This window comes from Salmo trutta, chromosome 4 (assembly GCF_901001165.1).
Source record: "Salmo trutta chromosome 4, fSalTru1.1, whole genome shotgun sequence".
NCBI lineage: Eukaryota > Metazoa > Chordata > Actinopteri > Salmoniformes > Salmonidae > Salmo > Salmo trutta.
Window position 1 is genome coordinate 41,345,156 of NC_042960.1, and position 20,812 is coordinate 41,365,967.

The 20,812-nt window shown below is 39.9% G+C and overlaps 1 protein-coding gene across 1 annotated transcript; it reads left to right on the forward strand.

Annotated features, from left to right (window-relative positions):
* Window positions 1–1,383: 1,383 nt before the first annotated feature.
* Window positions 1,384–19,291, forward strand: LOC115192355 (regulator of G-protein signaling 5). The gene is made up of 5 exons (XM_029750753.1): window positions 1,384–1,515; window positions 7,467–7,580; window positions 10,202–10,263; window positions 15,632–15,798; window positions 15,936–19,291. The coding sequence occupies exons 1-5, from the start codon at window positions 1,472–1,474 to the stop codon at window positions 16,095–16,097; spliced, it is 549 nt and encodes a 182-aa protein (XP_029606613.1). The 5' UTR covers window positions 1,384–1,471; the 3' UTR covers window positions 16,098–19,291.
* The last annotated feature ends 1,521 nt before the right edge of the window (window positions 19,292–20,812 follow it).

Below are 20,812 nucleotides of genomic sequence, written 5' to 3' on the forward strand. Positions count from 1 at the left end.
CTCAGATTAAATGTCAGGAATTGTGAAATACTGAATTTGAATGTATTTGGCTAAGGTGTATGTAAACTTCTGACTTCAATTGTAATTGTGTGCGAAGTTGTCACAAGTTACATTGCATTAGCTTCATCAGACCAGTGCTTTTAGATTAATGATTACATCACTGAGAATATACACCGTTTATTAAATGCAGTCTTGTTTCACAATCTATCCAAGATAAATGGGAAATACCTCCAAACTCTCAGACAAGTATGTTTTAGAGAAGTCCCACTGTTATCATTGTTATGATTTTGCTTTATAATGATTGATATACAGCAAGTATTACTCTGTACCACCATTAACAACTAGACCTTATTTAGGGTTGTTGGTGTAGCTACATTCTTTACCAGTGTGGTGGACTTTCACGTGACAATCAGCTTGAGTTGGCATGGGAATGTGAACCAGTCTTTCGTGTTACTGTGCATTAGTAACCAATGCTATCAGCTATATAGGAACTTCACATCCCATTGTTCAGGGTTCAAGTCCAAACCTCAGTCTACTGAGACTTGCTAGTGCCAAAGAAAGTTGGAGAGCGTGGGTGTGCACTCTATGTCTATGCATACCATTACTCGTCAATGGGGAAATGCAATCATTGTTCACCATTCTTGATTACAGCATGGTCAGTTACATTTGTCACACTGACTAATCAACACAATGTTGAAAACAATTCAACATGAAACTACTTTAATAGAAACTTCTAACATGAGGTCCAGATCTCTCTTGTAAAGAGATAAGTGTTGGTCTTTTTGGATAAAAATGAATGGCTCCAACTACCATATAAATTACAAGGTTTGGTCTTTCATTTTTTTTTCCTCGACAGCTGTAGACGGGATATCTGTGACTGAACCTTTCCTATTTATAGCTAATGATGTTTGCTTTGTTTGATGGTTGAAAAAGCCAAGCATGCATTGCTCACATAGTTAATGTTTATCTGAAACATGTTTTTCCAGCTCCGCTGGAGTTCATGCCAGTCCTAGGACCCCCTACTTGCAGTCTATACCTAAAGTTGAATTCACTTCCATGTTTTGCTAATTGAGAAAGATAATCGAAAGTAATCTTGATTTGAGTGTTAATAGGCTGTTAAAAGCCTGATGAATTACTTGACACATTTCTCTTTCACCACCTGATCAATGGTTCAGTTCAGTACAACTTTTTTTACCTTTGTAAATTTAAGCATCTGATTCCAGATCTGTGGTTAGGGACTAACCTCTTCTTCCAGCCATCCCAGTTCTACCAGACCACTTCTCTCCCAGCTGACCCTGACTTCTCTTCCTGCAGTCGCAGACCTCCATTTCATTGGCTTATGCTCTTGGCCCTGAGCCAATAGTCTCTATGTATATAAACTCCTCAAGAGTGCTGAAAGACAAAGTCAAAAAGAAAAGGGAATCTTACGGTGGTGGACTCACTCAACAACACATCAAAAGAAAAACAGAAAATGTGTAGAGGATTAGCTGCATTACCCCAAACATGTCTGGAAAGGTGAGATACCAAAAGCATTATGCTCTTCTGCTCTCTGAAAGGGTAATCTCTCCTACTGTAGCTTGCCTGAAATAACCCCAGAGATATCACATCACAAGTTTCTGAGGTTGATTTCTTAGTCGGAAAACGTTTAGTCTGTAATTAAAATCAGATTTCTTTATTCATAGTTAATTTTTTATGCTGAGCTCTTTTTTAGTATAGTTGAAGTCATTGACATATGCTGTATGGTAATGAAGTTAATTGTGAATATAGTTCTTCATTAAATCATTTTTCTACTTTTTGCAAAACATGTACGATAAATGGAAACTTGATTAAATACTTGTCCAAAATCTTTCAACTGTCCAAAAAGTTGAACGTTTCCAGTTGCAGAGATAAAGGTATTGTTCCATGATCTGATAAGATCTTAATGGCTTAATGATAGCATCTTGCTGACTGTATTCCACTACTGCAGTCCAGACTTAGCAATTGCTTCCACCTGCAAGAAAGGAAGATTTTGCCAAACTTGAAAGCAAAAAAGAGGTACAGTTTCTGCTCTTTGTCATCCTCTGGTGATTAACTAATTAAGATGCAGATTAGGCCAAAAAAGCAAAGAGAAATCAGTATGATATACTGCACTGCCCTGTTTCTGGCACAAGGGAGGATTAATACATACCAGTATCATGCATACATGATTTATAACTTATATATTGAGTTATGCATATTCATTTCTTAAATCAAACTATTACTTGGAACAGTATTTTTGATAAAGGAAGTTCATAAATAACTGGCAAATAAAGCAATAGAACTCATTGGCTGTTTTTCCAATATGCATTCCCTGAAAACTGTTCATCAATCAAAGCAATTAGACAACAGCTACCAGTTGATCAAAAATCCTGGATTAAAGATATATTTTATTTTCATAGGGGATTTAACACCATTACTTAAAATTACACGTCATTACTTGGAATTTTTATCCTGATTTATTATGACATAGCCCTAAACTCTTGGTCAACCTCTTAACTGCAACCCTGGTTAGAATGGATATTCTGTAGAAACCAATGGAAACATGCGGCCTAGCTTAGTTGAGTGTCATCCCCGGTCAGGAACAACAAGGTCTATCTTGTTAACAAGAAGCTGCACGTATGTATGCATGTGTGGCTGTTGTTTTAGTTGAGCCCATCTACTGATCGCTGACTATAGGGATAGATGAAAGTAATAAAGAGGAATCAACTACCTGCAGTTCACCATATTATTAATTATTGATCAGACTTTGTCTTGTTTCGTTGTCTCTGCCGGGTTTTTTTTTACATGAGTGAGGTGAGCTCTAAGTAATGATAAACTTGGTTATTCTATTCAAAGTGTCTTTGCTCACTACTCACTAAAATGTCCTCTTTGTATTAAATCATTTTGATTATTGCGTTTTTGGAAATAGCAAGTAAAATTGTTAGTGTGACATTGTGTCCACAAAGTACTGTGTCCAGCCTCTTTTCTCTTTTTTACTTTTAGTTTAGTTTGAGATGTTTAAAAGTGGGTATTTTGATAATTCGAAATTACGGTTAACATATTTGGTTGATTGATAATTAAAAGGAAAATGAAAAATCATGTTAGAAAAAAATAACATTTTATCCCTTTTAAATGTAAATTATTACACGGGTCATTATAGTGTACATTATAGTGTACTGATGCTGTGCCATTGAAAACAAAGGCTCACATGACCTCTAATGGGCCTGATTCCCCTGAGGTGGGGTTGTGTTATCTTGAGTCTAAACTAGGGCAGTGTCGATCATGACATTTTGTCAGCCGGTGATTGTCAAGCAAATAACTTCCGGTCTCACTGTAATTGACCATTAATTAACAAACACATTTAGCATATCCTGGCTTCCACTAATGCATACCTTTGGAACATCTACATTTTAAAAAGTATAATATATCCATGTAATATAGCCTACACATCACAATAAATCCATTATTTATTTTAGGCAGGTCTAAAGAAACATGATATGAAGAAAATGTAGTCCATTTCAGAAGAACAGAATAGCATACTCTGAGTTGTCCTTATGTTAGGCCCTGATCTGGCTATGCCATTATGACTGTGGGCTACACTAGTTCATTTAGCTGACAAGATTTGCTTAGAATTCCATGGCATTATTTTATATTATTTTATAGTATGAAGAATACAAAATATAAAGGATATTTTCTCTAAACTATTTGAGGGTGTGAGCTATTCTGTGTTGAGCGATTAACAAAGAAACAGGTACTCCTATATGCTTAATTTAGAGTTTTTATTTATGTAACTTTAGTCGTGATACAAACGTTGGGCTACATGTTTTGATTTTTAATACATTCTAAGGTTGCATGATCAGACTCCAATGGTGATTTGAAAAAAGTTGCATGAAAGGCATGAGCTCTGCTTGTTTTTTTGCACAGGCTGTACACGCTTCAGCAGTCTCTCATTCACAATTTGACAAGCACTTGATAATGCCGAGAATTTCCAGGCAGCATCCCATTTGTGTGGCCGTAATGCCACCTAAAAATACCTTTTGTGGCCAGTGGCCGTTGTGGCCTTGGGCTGAATATAATATCACCTCTCACTCACATGGCTCTCCGTCACGTGATTGGCTCTCTGTCACGTGATCAGGTCTTTCTCACAGGCTACAAGTGAAGACAAACACATCAGGGACACAACTGCATGCGTCCGTATCCAATTCTGAGGCGCATATTGAAGATATTGGAAGAACTGTCCACATTTACTTTTTGTCAGCCAACAAGATGAGTGGCCCAACAAACAGCAAAAGCACTAGTCTATGTCAATCTACTATCCCCCATAAAACAAAAGCTGACGCAACCAATCAGAATGTTTAGCTTCAAATGTTGATAAACTATTAGACTATTTCTTCACATTATGAGTGCAACAATGCGCACACAGCAGTAGGCTATAAGGAAAATGTTCCATTAGCAGGAAAACACCATTCTCAAAAGTGACCGCATATGCGATTATGCATGTAATGCTTTTATTATAAAGGTGCATTTTTATGGTTAATATTATCTTCCCCAAACTTGAAACTCACATGCTGAATATTTATGCCAGTTAGTTCTCTACACCCTTTGTAAAGGGGATTAATCTGTTTAATTTTAAGAAGTTATTTGGCCACTTTAGTTGTGATATAAACCTTATCAAAACATATAGTACCAGTCAAAAGTTTGGACACAGCTACTCATTCAAGGGTTTTTCTTTATTTTTACTATTTTCTACATTGTAGAATAATAGTGAAAACATGAAATAACACATATGGAATCAAGTAGTAACCAAAAAAAGTGTTAAACAAATCAAAATATATTTTATATTTGATTCTTCAAAGTAGCCACCCTTTGCCTTGATGACAGCTTTGCACACTCTTGGCATTCTCTCAACCAGCTTCATGAGGAATGCTGTTCCAACAGTCTTGAAGGAGTTCCCACATATGCTGAGCACTTGTTGGCTGCTTTTCCTTCACTCTGTGGTCCAACTCATCCCAAACCATCTCAATTGGGTTGAGGTCGGGTGATTGTTGAGGCCTGGTCATCTGATGCATCTTGGTCAAATAGCCCTTACACAGCCTGGAAGTCTGTTTTTGGGTCATTGTCAAAACAAATGATAGTCTCACTAAGTGCAAACAAGATGAGATGTGTCTGTTACTTGAACTCTGAGAAGCATTTATTTGGGCTGCAATATGAGGTGCAGTTGACTCTAATGAACTTACCCTCTGCAGCAGAGGTAACTCTGGGTCTTCCTTATCTGTGACGGTCCTCATGAGAGCCAGTTTCATTATAGTACTTGATGGTTTTTGCGACTGTACTTGAAGAAACTTTAAAAGTTCTTGACATTTTCCGGATTTACTGACCTTCATGTCTTGAAGTAATGATGGACTGTCGTTTATCTTTGCTTATTTGAGCTGTTCTTGCCATAATATGGACTTGGTATTTTACCAAATAGGGCTATCTTCTTTGAAGAATTTAAAATCTAAAATATATTTAGATTTGTTTAACACTTTTTTGGTTACTATATGATTACTATATGATACTATATGATGTGTTATTTCATTGTTTTGATGTCTTCACTATTATTCTACAATGTAGAAAATAGTAAAAAATAAAGAAAAACCCTTGAATGAGTAGGTGTGTCCAAACTTTTGACTGGCACTATATATGCCTATGGGCTAGGCTACATGAGGTGTGTGACTATGATTTGACAAAGTCAACAACAAAAAAGGCATGCACTGTTTCTTGCCTTAAGCTGGGCATCATTCACAAGTGATAATATATCATTCAGAAGTGATAGGCCAATATTGTAGCGGACGGAGGACAATATTCCTGGGTTTCATTTTCATGCCAGCCAGATTGTTTTTCTTTAAAACAGGAGTATAACCTATGTGCTTAATTTTAGGAAAGTTGAGAAATAAATATGGTAGACCTAGCCTATAAAATACTGTAACATGGAACAATGCTTTTTAAATTAATCAAATGGTTAGCAGGAGAGGCTAAATGGACAATTCTGGCCTACAAAATTATGATTTATGTCACGCAGATTTACATTTTAGCAGACACTCTTATCCAGAGCAACTTACAGTAGTGAATGCATACATTTCATGCATTTTTTTGTACTGGCCCCCCGTGGGAATCAAACCCACAACCCTGGCGTTGCAAACACCATGCTCTACCAACTGAGCCACAGGGAAGCCTGATAAGAGCCAAGTGAACCGAATCACACAAGGTTGTAACACCTAAGGAAGACACTAGAATATATCACGGTGACATCTAGATGGCTACCAATATTAGTTATTTCTTGTGTAGGATGCTATCCTACTTGAAATACTGTATAATCCTGGGAGGGGAAAATCCACCACGTTACTAGATTCCATCGCCGACACTGTGTTAGGCCACAGCTGACCAGTGGCACTGCACCTTAGGTTGGCAGGCACCTCGATACAATACGGTGCACAGGTCATTCGCATCAGCTTTAGTGGATCACGAGTATGGCCCATAACACGGATTATTTGTAAAATTCAGCCCGTCAATCCCAAAAAATATGGGTCATCTTTTGAACTGCTAGAAACAAGCAACTTTCTCTATATTAATGGTGGAAACATAACGGTCACGAATCTGTCCTCAGTATTCTCTATGGCACTCAGAGACTGCGATACAGCCTTTAATCACAATATTCTCTCAGTGATGTTTTTCTAGGTCACACAGCTAGATATCTACAGGAATTTAGAGCAGACCAAAATGGCTTTTGTCAACTTGAGGTAGGTAGCTAGCAAACGTTAGCCAGCTATCTAGCTAGGCTAGCTAAGGACACATGCAGTAATTCAACGTTGGCTAGCAATAAATATGCTTATAAACAAGGCAAGGTACCTACCCAGCAGCTGCTGAAAATATTCTTCCACTTCACAGCCGCTTCAAGATTATATTTATTAAAATAGCCTGAGCTTCATGTGTCTCCCCCAACAGCATGAAGATGGAACCTGAAATGGATCATTTGAATCCCACAGTAGGCATAAGCTAGTACTGTAAAAAAAAAAAAATTACAGTATGCTAGAGTAATTTTTACAGGAGGCTTCCTAATTACAGTTAATAACAGTATTTTTCTGCATTTTACCCATAATGCAGTGCAATCTACAGCATGAATGCTGTAAAACACATGAATGGTGTACTGTGCATCTTACAGTGTTCAACTGTTGAAATTACAGAAAAGTCTTACAGTGTACTGTAGGTCTTCTGCTCTGTTGCTGTTTGCTTTTCAACTTGTATTGTATCGAACTTCACTGATTGGTTATAGCTATCTGTGTCTCACTTGGTTTTCCTGACTACAATCTGCATTAGCTAATGCTATTACTATGGTCGTTATACTGCTCTAACTCCTGAATGTGTGTCATTTAAAAAAATTACAGCATCCTCCTTAATGCCTTTATTTCCTCATGTGTTTCCTTTCTCAGAGCTAAAGAGATCAAGTCTAAGTTGGGGGTTCTCCTCCAGAAGCCTGAGAATGGCATTGACCTGATTATCCTCTACCCCGAGAATCCAGAGAAGAAGCAAGAGAAGCTTCAGAAGTGAGTATTGTAGCTTTCTCCTTCCCTCAGACACACACACACAAACATGAACAAAAACACATACTCTCTCTCTCGCACACACTCCCGCAAACACCTTAGAACAGCATGGCTACAGAGTGCAGCAGTTACATCCCTGTGCTCCTCAAAGGAGCACATATAGAAACTACTCTGCTTCAAACAGTGTCAATTGGCATTTGTAAATGTGACTTCTGAAGGTAATTGGTTGCACCAGATCTTATTTAAGGGCTTCATAGCAAAGGGGGTGAATACATATGCACGGACCACTTTTCTGTTTTTTATTTTTATTTATTTTTTGAAACAAGTTAATTGTTTCATTTCACCAATTTGGACTATTTTGTGTGTGTCCATCACATGAAATCAAAATCAATTTAAATGACAGGTTGTAATGGAACAAAATAGGAAAATGCAACAAAATAGAAAAATGCAAAGGGGATGAATACTTTTTCAAGGCACTGTATGTAAACATCATTATAGTGATCCATTTGTTAGAGTGGCCAATGATTTCAAGTCTGTATGTAAGCAGCTGCCTCTCTGTGTTAGTGATGGCTGTTTAACAGTCTGATGGCCTTGAGATGGAAGCTATTTGTCAGTCTCTCGTTCCCAGCTTTAATGAACCTGTACTGACCTCGCCTTCTGGAGGGTAGCGGGGTGAACAGGCAGTGCCTCGGGTGGTTGTTGTCCTTGATGATCTTTTTGGCCTTCCTGTGACATCGGGTGCTGTAGGTGTCCTAGAGGGTAGGTAGTTTGCCCCCGGTGGTGCGTTGTGCAGACCGCACCACCCTCTGGAGAGCCCTGCGGTTGTGGATGGTGCAGTTGCCATACCAGGCGGTGATACAGCCCGACAGGATGCTGTCAATTGTGCATCTGTAAAAGTTAGTGAGGGTTTTAGGTGCCAAGCCAAATTTCTTCAGCCTCCTTCACTACACTGTCTGGGTGGGTGGACCATTTCAGTTTGTCAGTGATGTGTACGCCGAGGAACTTAAAACTTTCCACCTTCTCCACTGCTGTCCTTCGATAGGGGGGTGCTCCCCCTGCTGTTTCCTGAGGTCCACAATCATCTCCATTGTTTTGTTGACGTTGAGTGAGAGGTTGTTTTCCTAACACCACACTCTGAGTGCCCTCACCTCCTCCCTATAGGCTCTCATCATCGGTGATCAAGCCTACTATTGTTGTGTCATCTGCAAACTTGATGATTGAGTTGGAGGTGTGCATGGCCACTTGCAGTCACGGGTGAACAAGGAGTACAGGAGGGGGCTGAGCACGCACTCTTTTGCGGCCCCAGTGTTGAGGATCAGCGAAGTGATGACGTTGTTTCCTACCTTCACCACCTGGGGCGGCCCGTCAGGAAGTCCAGGACCCAATTGCACAGGGTTGGGTTGAAACCCAGGGCCTCAAGCTTAAGATAAGCTTGGAGGGTACTATGGTTTTGACTGCTGAGCTGTAGTCAATGAACACCTTTCTTCCATAGGTATTCCTCTTGTCCAGATGGGATAGGGCAGTGTGCAGTGTGATGGCGATTGCATCGTCTGTGGACTTATTGGGGCGGTTTGCAAATTGCAGTGGGTCTAGGGTGACAGGTAAGATGGAGGTGATATGATCCTTGTTTAGTCTCTCAAAGCACTTCATGATGACAGAAGTGAGTGCTACAGGGCGATAGTCATTTAGTTCAGTTACCTTTGCCTTCTTGGGTACAAGAACAATGGTGGCCATCCTGAAGCATGTGGGGACAGCAGACTGGGATAGGGAGAGATTGAATATGTCCGTAAACACACCAGCCAGATGGACTGCGCATGCTCTGAGGACGCGGCAAGAGTTAACCAGTTTAAATGTCTTACTCACGTCAGCCACGGAGGAGAGCCCACAGTCCTTGGTAGCAGGCCACGTTGGTGGCACTGTATTATCCTCAAAGCGTGCAAAGAAGGTGTTTAGACCTCGGAGTCTAACGTGGCTGGTTTTCTTTTTGTAGTACGTGATTCTCTGTAGACCCTGCCACATACGTCTTGTGTGTGAGCCGTTGAATTGCGACTCCACTTTGTCCCTATACTGACATTTTGCCTGTTTGATTGCTTTGCGGAGGGAATAACTACACTGTTTGTATTCGGCCATATACCAGTAACTGAAACGTAGCTGGTTTGAATCCCTGAGCTGACAAGGTGAAAAATCTTTTGATGTTCCTTTGAACAAGGCACTTAACCCTATTTGCACCTGTAATTCACTCTGGATAAAATATAATGACAACGAGAGAGATCATCCACTTACTTGTGGAACCTCTTATGTAATGGCTATTTTCCCCACTAGTTCAGTAGTACAGCCATCAATTAAGGTTAGATGCTGCAGGGCTCTCTCTCGTACTAGTGTGTGTGTGTGTGTGTGTGTGTGTGTGTGTGTGTGTGTGTGTGTGTGTGTGTGTGTGTGTGTGTGTGTGTGTGTGTGTGTGTGTGTGTGTGTGTGTGTGTGTATTAGGGGGAGAACAATCGAGGACCTCTAAACCTCAATGACCTTACAGGGTGCTGTATTAATAGGCTGTGGGTGACAAACTGTTTAATCAAGGGTAAGGTGCGTGTTGTTTAACTGTAATATTGTGTTTGTGTGTTGAACAGGCCCATTCCTGAAGAGGCTGCTCAGTGGCGTGAGTCCCTCGACCATGTGCTGACCAACAGCTGTAAGTACGACAAGAAAAACACACACACACACACACACACATACACACACACACACACACCAAATAAGTCCTTGTGAAAAGCCATGAGGTCTTCTAGAAAACCATATGTTTTTTAACCCAATCATATGATACTTTATGAGTGACGTCAAATACTGAGCAGACTGACTAGAATTAACAGTAACTCTGATGGTATTCATTATCAGTATGCAGAGAGATCTCCTGGGAGAACTAACATGTTGTAATCCATCTGTGAACATAAAGTCTATATTATGTAATAGATGACACCTGGGTCTAAAATTAAACAGCTGGAAAATACTGAATGCCTTTAAGGGTCTGGTCTCAATCTTCCCAGTCAAAACTGTTTGCTGCTCTGGCACCCCAATGGCGGAACAAGCTCCCTCACGACGCCAGGACAGCGGAGTCAATCACCAAATCAAATCAAATGTATTCATATAGCCCTTCTTACATCAGCTGATCTCAAAGTGCTGTACAGAAACCCAGCCTAAAACCCCAAACAGCAAGCAATGCAGGTATAGAAGCACGGTGGCTAGGAAAAACTCCCTAGAAAGGCCAAAACCTAAGAAGAAACCTAGAGAGGAACCAGGCTATGAGGGGTGGCCAGTCCTCTTCTGGCTGTGCCGGGTGGAGATTATAACAGAACATGGCCAAGATGTTCAAATGTTCATAAATGACCAGCATGGTCAAATAATAATAATCACAGTAGTTGTCGAGGATGCAGCAAGTCAGCACCACAAGAGTAAATGTCAGTTGGCTTTTCATAGCCGATCATTGAGAGTATCTCTACCGCTCCTGCGGTCTCTAGAGAGTTGAAAACAGCAGGTCTGGGACAGGTAGCACGTCCGGTGAACAGGTCAGGGTTCCATAGCCGCAGGCAGGACAGTTGAAACTGGAGCAGCAGCATGGCCAGCACCACCTTCCGGAGACACCTGAAACCCCACCTCTTTAAGGAATACCTGGGATAGGATAAATTAATCCTTCTAACCCCCCCCCCCCAAAAAAAAAGACATAGATGTACTATTGTAAAGTGGTTGTTCCACTGGATATCATAAGGTGAATCCACCAATTTGTAAGTCTGCTAATTGACGTAAATGTAAAATGTAAATGTTCTAGTGTGATGCATTCCTCAAGGCTGTGGTGTGTGTGTACGTGCGTGCGTGCGTCATAATCGTCCAGGTCGTGTGAATGACCAGACACAGTGCTTAAGCCTGCTTGTTTATGTTTGCGTCGGAAGCCTCATATACTCAGAGCTGGCTGGTGAGATGATGAGCTCACACACACACTGGGAAGCATGATTTACTAAGAACTGGTTTGAGTTATGTTGTGCTGGTGGTGATATGTGTAAACTGCTCTGCTCCCAGAAGATTCCTGATGCCGACACAACAGACAAAGCAACATAGCATAATGTTCAGGGATGCTGCCATTAATGATGCTTAAATGTATGCAATCACTTCCCCAAAAATTATAAGATGGTATTATGCCAGGAATCTCTCCTCACTTACAACATTCATGTGTAAATCATATAGTTGTCTGTGATCAGATATGTACTGTACATACATAAATACTTACGTGCATAAGTACATGATTTAGGCTAGTGGGTTGTATTGGTACCACATGCTTGCTTGTATTGGTACCACTGCACCAATTTGTAAGTCGCTCTGGATAAGAGCGTCTGCTAAATGACTTAAATGTAAATGTAATGCTTTGATCTTAGTGTATGGTAGTAGCCTACTGCGTCGCCGGTTTACTAACCACCGTCCTGGCAACCCATCATTACGCACACCTGGCAACCCTCATTACGCACACCTGCCCCCCATCCTGAGGCACACCATCACTACCCTGATTACTCATCCTTTATCTAGCACTCCCTAACATCACTCTTCAGGTAGTATTGGTTTTGTGTTCATGTCCAGACGCTGCGCTTGTTTTGTATTGTGCTATGTTCTTTATTATTAATATTAAACTCACCACCTGACTCCCAGCGTCATCGTTACACCTACCCTTATGAAAAAAACACGTCAAATTTGCAGTTTCACATTAGAAAAATGCAATTTCACACGTGAAACCATATTCTCACGTTTATAAAATGTTGAGTTCACATGTTGACACCACCTTTTCACATGTGAGAAGATTAACATGTTTTCACTTCACATGTGAAAACACATTTGCTGTTTCATATTAAATCCAAATGTTAGATGCTACCACCCTCCTCCAAATCAAAACCAAAACATGAATTTCATGTTGTGTTCTCATTTTCTGCGCACACCTGTGTGCGCACACCTGTCCTAGCTAATCAGCGTCGCAATACAGGCACCATGCTGCCAGACAGGAAGTAAAACGGAGCGTGTGCGAGCAAACATTGACATCTACAGTATGTTTGGTTTTGATTTGGAGGTGGGTGTGGTAGCATTAACAATTGCATTAAATTATTTCCTGGGAACTGCTCCGCGCTGCAAAAAAAACAAAACACTTTTCAATCAGAACCGTCTATTGAATACAGATACACTACATGGCCAAAAGTATGTGGACACCTGCTAGTTGAACATCACATTCCAAAATCATGGGAATTAATGGGGAGTTGGTCCCCCCTTTGCTGCTATAACAATGTCCTTTCTTCTGGGAAGGCTTTCCGCTAGATGTTGGAACATTGCTGCAGGGACTTGCTTCCATTCAGCCACAAGAGCATTAGTGAGGTCGGGCACTGAGGTTGGGCAATTAGGCCTGGCTTTCAGTCGGTGTTCCAATTCATCCCAAAGGTGTTTGATGGGGTTAAGGTCAGAGCTCTGTGCAGGCCAGTCAAGTTCTTCCACACCGATCTCAACAAAACATTTCTTTATAGACCTCGCTTTGTGCACAGGGGCATTGTCATGCTGAAACAGGAAAGGGCCTTCCCCAAAATGTTGCTACAATGTTGAAAGCACAGAATCGTCTAGAATGTCATTGTATGCTGTAGCGTTAAGATTCCCTTCACTGGAACTAAGGGGCCTAGCCTGAATCATGAAAAACAGCCCCAGACCATTATTCCTCATCCACCAAACTTTACAGTTTACGCTATGCATTCAAGTAGGTAGCGTTGACCTGGCATCCGCCAAACCCAGATTCATCCGTCGGACTGCCAGATAGTGAAGCGTTATTCATCACTCCAGAGAACACATTTCCACTGCTCCAGAGTCCAATGGCAGCTTGCTTTACACCACTCCAGCTGGCGCTTGGCATTGCGCATGGTGATCTTAGGCTTGTGGTAGGCTGCTTGGCCATTTCATGAAGCTCCCAATGAACAGTTATTGTGCTGACATTGCTTCTAGAGGCAGTTTGGAACTCGGTAGTGAGTGTTGCAACAGAGGACAGATGATTTTTACACTCTATGTGCTTCAGCTCTTGGCAATCCCGTTCTGTGAGTTTGTGTGGGCTACCACTTCGCGGCTGAGTCATTGTTGCTCCTAGACATTTCCACTTCAAAATAACAGCACTTACAGTTGACCGGGGCAACTCTAGCAGAGCAGAAATTTGACAAACTGACTTTTAGGAAAGGTGGCATCCTATGAGGGTGCCACATTAAAAAAGTCATTGAGCTCTTCAGAAAGGCCATTCTACTGCCAATGTTACCTATGGAGATTGCATGGCTGTGTGCTCAATTTTATAAACCTGTCAGCAACGAATGTGGCTGAAATAGCCAAATCCACTAATTTGAAGTGGTGTCCACATAATTGTTTATATATAGTGTAATATGGAACATTGATTTAACAGAAATAAAGTTTGTTAGGAAACCTGAACAAACAGGTAGCATGGGGAAAGTGGTGAAGATTATGTTCTGTAATGTTATTATGTTGATGTGTAGCAGTGTGATTCAATAGCCTACTAAATGCCACAAGTGAAGTTTCAATCCAGGAAAAATAAAATAGTTCACTATAGTTCAATTCAATGTTCTTCTCCAGAATTTTTTTTATCATCCATAGGGTTTTGTGTAATTTGATTTCAGATTGCTGCGTTTGATTGCCTCTCTGTGTAACACATTGTCTCAAAGTGGCCATTCAGATAGGAAATAAAAGCCAGAGAGATAATAGGACACACATCCATGAGCTTTGTGTTTCTGCAGTAATGTTCACTATAGTAGAGTCCCTGGATAGATGAAAGCAAAGAGATTTTTCCAAAAAGAGGTTTTTCTTTTTTCTGAGTCAAGGGAAGTTGCTGGATCAGGGTTCTGGTTATTTATTTATACTAAACTAAAATATAAAAGCAACATGCAACAATTTCAACACATGTACTGAGTCACAGTTCATATAAGGAAATCAGTTAATTTAAAAAAATGTATTAGGCCCTAATTTATGAATTTCACATGACTGGGCAAGGGCGCAGCCATAGGTGGGCCTGGGAGGGCATAGGCCAATTTTCCCTACAAAAAGGGCTTTATAACAGACAGAAGTACTCCTCAGATTCATCAGCTGTCTGGGTGGCTGGTCTCAGACAATCCCGCAGGGGAAGAAGCCGGATGTGGAGGTCCTGGGCTGGCGTGGTTACACGTGGTCTGTGGTTGTGAGGCCGGTTGGACGTACCTCCAAATTCTCTAAAACGAGGTTGGAGGCGGTTTATGGTAGATAAATTAACATTATATTCTCTGGCAACAGCTCTGGTGGACATTCCTGCAGTCAGCATGCCAATTGCACGCTCCCTCGAAACTTGAGACATTTGTGGCATTGTGTTGTGTGACAAAACTGCACATCTTAAAGTGTCCTTTTATTGTCCCCAGCACAAGGTACACCTATGCATGATCATGTGGTTTAATCAGCTTCTTGATATGCCACACCTCTCAGGAGAAATGACAAAGAAGAAATGCTCACTAACAGGGATTTAACACACTTGTAAACAACATTTGAGAGAAATAAGCTTTCTATGCTTAGGGAACATTTCTGGGATCTTTTATTTTAGCTTATGAAACATGAGACCAACACTTTACATGTTGTCTTATATTTTTGATCAGTATACTGTATATACAGTCAGCCCCATTATGTTTTCACTTCAGCAACACATATTGAGGATTAGCGGGCCATGTAAGAATCCAACCCCTAACTCTGATGTTGTAAACACTCAGCCATCGGAGCTTATCATCATCCTATCATAACAGTGGCAGCATGTCTCTGGAATTCAGGTCTCAGGGGAGATGTTGGAGGATTGGCCAAATGCCCTCTGTGTTAAAATATGGGAACAACTCACTGTCTCTCTATTTCACTCTGTCTCTACTTTCTCTCCCTTTGCTTCATCTTTGTTCTTTGCTCTGTTTCCCTCTCCCCCCACTCTCTCTCTCTCTCTGATAATTTAATATTCCCATCTCCTCTATCTCTCCGTCTCCCAGATGGCCTGGACATGTTCCGTGGCTTCCTGCGCTCTGAGTTCAGTGAGGAGAACATTGAGTTCTGGGTGGCCTGTGAGAACTTCAAAAAGACCAAGTCTCCCATGAAGATGACTGTGAAAGCCAGAAAGATCTATGAGGACTTCATCCAGACCGAGGGACCCAGAGAGGTGACAGAAAATGTGGCAAGCAAATGTGTACTATTGTTGTATTTGTTGTGGAAGCCCAGACTTAACTTATCCTTCCTGTCTCTGTCTCTCTCTGTCTCTCTCCTCCTTCCCATCCTTCTCACTTTTCCTCCCTTAAGGTGAACATTGATCATTACACCAAGGATGTGACCCTGAGGAACCTGCTTGACCTTTCCTCCACAACCTTTGACCTAGCCCAGAAGAGAATTTATGCTCTGATGGAGAAGGACTCCTTCGGCCGCTTCCTGAGATCCGAGAAGTACCAGGAGCTGGTTAAATAAGAAGATGAGTAAGGGTAAATTCCAAACCAATTGGTTATCATTTGAAGTGGAATTAGGCCTTTAAAATTATTTGATGGAATTGATTCTGACTGCAGGTTTGATAACTAAGGACAAACATAAAGATAGATCTCATTCTAAACCACCTTGACTCCATACTGACTAATTACTACTATATTTGTCTTATATACCTGTAGCCAATCAACATTTTACAAGTCAATTAAAAAGTAAAGAGTGTAGAAATACAATATGACAATATGACATTATTTGTTAAATGCTTAGTCCAACTGAGAGACAAACAAACCGCCAATCAATTAAACAGTGATTTAAACAAATACATTTGAACATCACCATTTCTTAGAAAGATAAACCAAAGGTCATAATTATTGCAGACAAAATAATCTGCAATGGTTTTGTCCCATAGTCTAAATAAAAAGATCCTAGACAGACAGACAGATAGACAGACCATATTTGTACAACAACTCTCCCAGGGATAAAAGACCATTGGCTTTCAGAGTTTCTGGGGAGGAGAATTGACCTCTGCCTTGAGACTCTTAGTGACACATCCAGTACCCATCCAGTGTTCTAAATGGGGGAGAAAGGGTGAGGGACTTCTTGGAACCGGACACTCTAGCGTTCCCACAGCCAAGTAGTAAACAGTCTAAGAAGAAAAGACATACAGTAGAAACCAGGTGCCTTGAGAAGTTGTGAGAACCATGCTCTCATGCAATCCTTGGGACCAGTGGTAGGCAGTTTGTTCAGTGGTTTATGGACCACTGCATTGTACGTTGATAAGATGGGAATACCGAGTAAGAGTAGATCTCATAAAATAATAGAACTCAGTATTTTCTCCAAATATTTTTTTTGGGGGGTGAACTAATTGAAAGTCAGTCATTTCACCTAAAGATAGCAATGAAGCATTGGAGATGAGTAAAAGACACATACCCAATACAGCAACATCATAAAGTTTGGTGACTTTTCTACCATAACAAAATAGAAATATATGCACTCCATTATTGATTAACTAATCTTATCCAGTATTTCTATACAGCTTCCAGCATTTCTGTTTATCACTAACCATTCACTATAATATTTTTTCTTCACACCTTTCATGATCTGAAAAGTAGATGGTTTTAAAGGGTGGAGGTATATCAGTATGAAAAGGTTCTTGTAGTATGCTATCTCAGTCTAGTGTAGCAATTATATAAATACCTTACATTGTGTTTCTATTATGCACGTGCATGTTTTTATATATTTTAAGGGTGCAGCTGTCATAGCCATAACATTGAAGTATTATTACACAAAAACTCAGTACCTATACAAGTCCTTATTGTTGCCCCATACACACAATTCAACTTGCTGCAACACTGCAGGTCAGGAGTTGACAATATGGTCATTATAATTAATTGATTGTCCAATAAAAACTTTGCAATCACTTGACATGGTACACTAATAGAGTTTAGTAACGATAAGGCAATTCCACGTTAACAGAATGATGCTGAGACTCAGATTTTTCACTTTAAAATGTGTCAAACAAAAACAATGACTGCAAAGTTAAACCATACAACTCTATGTTCAAGGACTACTTTAAACAATTTCCACTGACACATTTACTTGAAGAACAGTGCAGATGCAAAGTTTGGTAACAGAATGACAGTTTGTCCTGTTTGTGCCATCCTCCTTTTACTAAACTTGGCATCGGTACTGTTCTTCAAGCAAATGTGTTTTTTAAACATTTCAGTGTTTTTGTAATATTTTCAGTGGAAATTGTTAAACATCGTCCTAATGCATTGAGTTGTATCGTTGTATTCTTTAACTGTGGAATTTCCCAATACTAACACAAAACAATATGTTTCTGATGTGGCATTGATAAGTGTATCTGGTTGCATAGATTGGCCAATCTACTGCTATTGCTCAAGATGTGCCTTCAGTGAAAACACTTACGGACTTATGACTTATGGAGTGCTAAGTTAATATCTAACACATGTATTATTTGTAGTCAACCACATAAAAGACATCAATACATTAAATTCATGAAGATGTAGTTATTTTTCTATGTAAATATCTACCAGTATTTGTGTTGATTAAGTTGACTACCCCACTGGACTGAATGGGAGTTGTGGCCAAGAGAGGACTGATTGAAGAGTATCTAGGAAAGGACCATGTATTTTAACTGTCATAAAAGAGAAAACATCTGACTGTCTATTGTCACTCTGTTTTATTATGCAATATCCATGTATTTTTGACTCTTTTTGTGATCACAAGTTTATCGTTTACTAAAGAACATCTCTCAACATAGTACCCAAGAGAAGGCCTACACAAGGATTTTACACACACCAAGTGTTTCATAATAAGTAATTATTTGTTTGTGTGATGACATAAGGGATCAATATTACACAGATACATAGGGGAGAGTGGGGTAAGTTGAGCCAAAGGGGTAAGTTGAGCCATCCTTGTTTCTAGGAAACCATAAAATCCTCCCATAAATAACAATTTTGTGAACTAACACTCACACTTGACTTTTCCCCCCCTTACTAGCTCTGACTTTGCTTATTGAAAACATTTACTTACTGTGACTGTGATATGTGGTTGTCCCACCTACAGTAGCTATGAATGCACAAACTGTAAGCCACATTGGATAAGAGTGTGTGCTGAATTACTAAAATGAAAATGTAAAAATGTTGACCATTTAATTAAAAAGAGTTCATCATTTTATGGAGTTTGTGAAGGAAGAATCCACATGGAAAAAGTGGTAAGCAAGTTTGGTCCAAAAAACTGATTTTCACCAAGTCAAATGAATTTACTGTGTTAGAGGTATCATGATGCTTGTCTCTAAACCAAAGTAGATAATTTTAAGATGGTTCTATAAATCAGTTGGGGGTCTTTATAAGCTTCAATATGAGGTCCTAAACCTAGCATGAAAGTGCATCCTTGTAGCTGTGTGGGCTAATATAGACAGAATGTTTGCCTTGGGGTAAGTTGAGCCAATAGTCATGGGGTACATTGAGCCAATGGTTGAGCCAATGGCAAGTTGAGCAAATTGAAGTGTTTTCTTCCAAGGCATAATGAAAGGGATTATCACTGGGATACAAGGTAAAAACAGGGCCTGGCCTATATTAAAAGTGTAAAAAAATATAGTGTTTCTTAGGTGTTAAGGCTGTGTTAAAATATGCTTAAAATAATAAAAATACTAAAATTGATTGTGATTGTGTTGAATTGTGTTTGAAAAATAAAGATAAAAGTAGTGGTAATTTTTCATTCAGCACAGAAATGTGGGTCGGTTTAACTTATGCGGTCCTGCGGCTCAATTTACATGAATTCTGATTATTTCCAGGGATACACAACATCCTGAAATATATGTAAATATCTTTGTTAGAAAAAATACTATATTTCCCTTGCGGGAGTAATGCTGAACGTAAATAATGCCTCAACTTAACCAACTCTCCCTTACATACAGTACACAAAATGAATAACCCCAAAATAACTATTTAAGACAGAGGAGATGATGATAAATCCCATCTAAAATACACACCCGCTATGATATTGTATATTAACAAACACACAGCTTCCTGAGGCAGAGTTAGCTAACCTCCAGACTCACGACTACTCACATGAAGAGAGAGGGTGTTTTTCTTCTAATTAACATAGTGCGTACATTGGACCCAGGAGGAGAGCATCATTTTCCTGCGAGCGAATGAAAACGTCAGAGTAGCGAGTGGAAAACAAAGAGGAAGCTGATGCACAGTGTCACAGCCTAAAATGTAGGCTTCGCACTCCTTATTTCTGTCATGGTTCCTAGAATCACATGGAGGGTTGTGATGTCCCCTTTTGGTCATCTGTGAACCTGACAAACGTCTCGTTGGTTTTCTCTCTTCCCTTTTACATGCGTTCACTTCACACACTAGCGGGTTCTGTCGTATGTGTTGAGATTTACACAACCCAAATGGGCAAAAACTGGTTGAACCAATGTTGTTTCCACATCATTTCAACCCCAAAAAATCTATGTGATGACGTTGAATCAACGTGGAAAACAAATTGGATTTGCAAAAAGTCATCAACATAAGGTTATTTCCATTTTTTTTCACCCAACATTTAACCTAAATTCAATAACATGGTGACATTTGTTGTTGATTTCACGTTGAATTCATGTTAGTTGACAACTCAACCAAATTAAAATCAAAACTAGATGTTAAACTGACATCTGTGCCCAGTGAGAAGGCTGTGTCATTTGAACAGGATAAAGAATATCAGTCATATTGGTAAATCTTTATAATATACATTTTATGAACAAATACGATTAAAAGCCAGACCAGACAACATGACTTCATAATGTTAAAAAATATCCTACATCTCTTTTTTCTCTCTGGCCAATCAACACCATTACTACTCCATGAACCATATCGGTCCCCAGCCATGTGTCCAATTATATACCATGAGAGTACACACAACACTGGGCTGGAGATAAAACCCCACACGCTGTGGAGATGGTCAGATAACACCTCAATTCTTCTTTCAGCATGAAGAGATGGAGGATTACGATGAAAGCTAGGATTACAGAAACATCAAGGTTGCTTTTATAAAAAAGGGCTTCACCTTCTCTCCTCATATGAACTTTTCACTCAACTGCTCCTCATCTCTTAGTCCGTAGAAGCACAAGCTGTCTCATCCCACAGCATACAGTAAGGAAGCTTCTCAGGTGAATTTGCTCATCTGTCATG

Coding starts and splice junctions, on each gene's coding strand:
- LOC115192355 (XM_029750753.1), top strand. CDS start 1,472: ATGTGTAGAGGATTAGCTGCATTACCCCAAACATGTCTGGAAAG. Junction 7,581..10,201: donor AAGCAAGAGAAGCTTCAGAA/GTGAGTATTGTA, acceptor TGTGTTGAACAG/GCCCATTCCTGAAGAGGCTG. Junction 10,264..15,631: donor CCATGTGCTGACCAACAGCT/GTAAGTACGACA, acceptor TCCGTCTCCCAG/ATGGCCTGGACATGTTCCGT.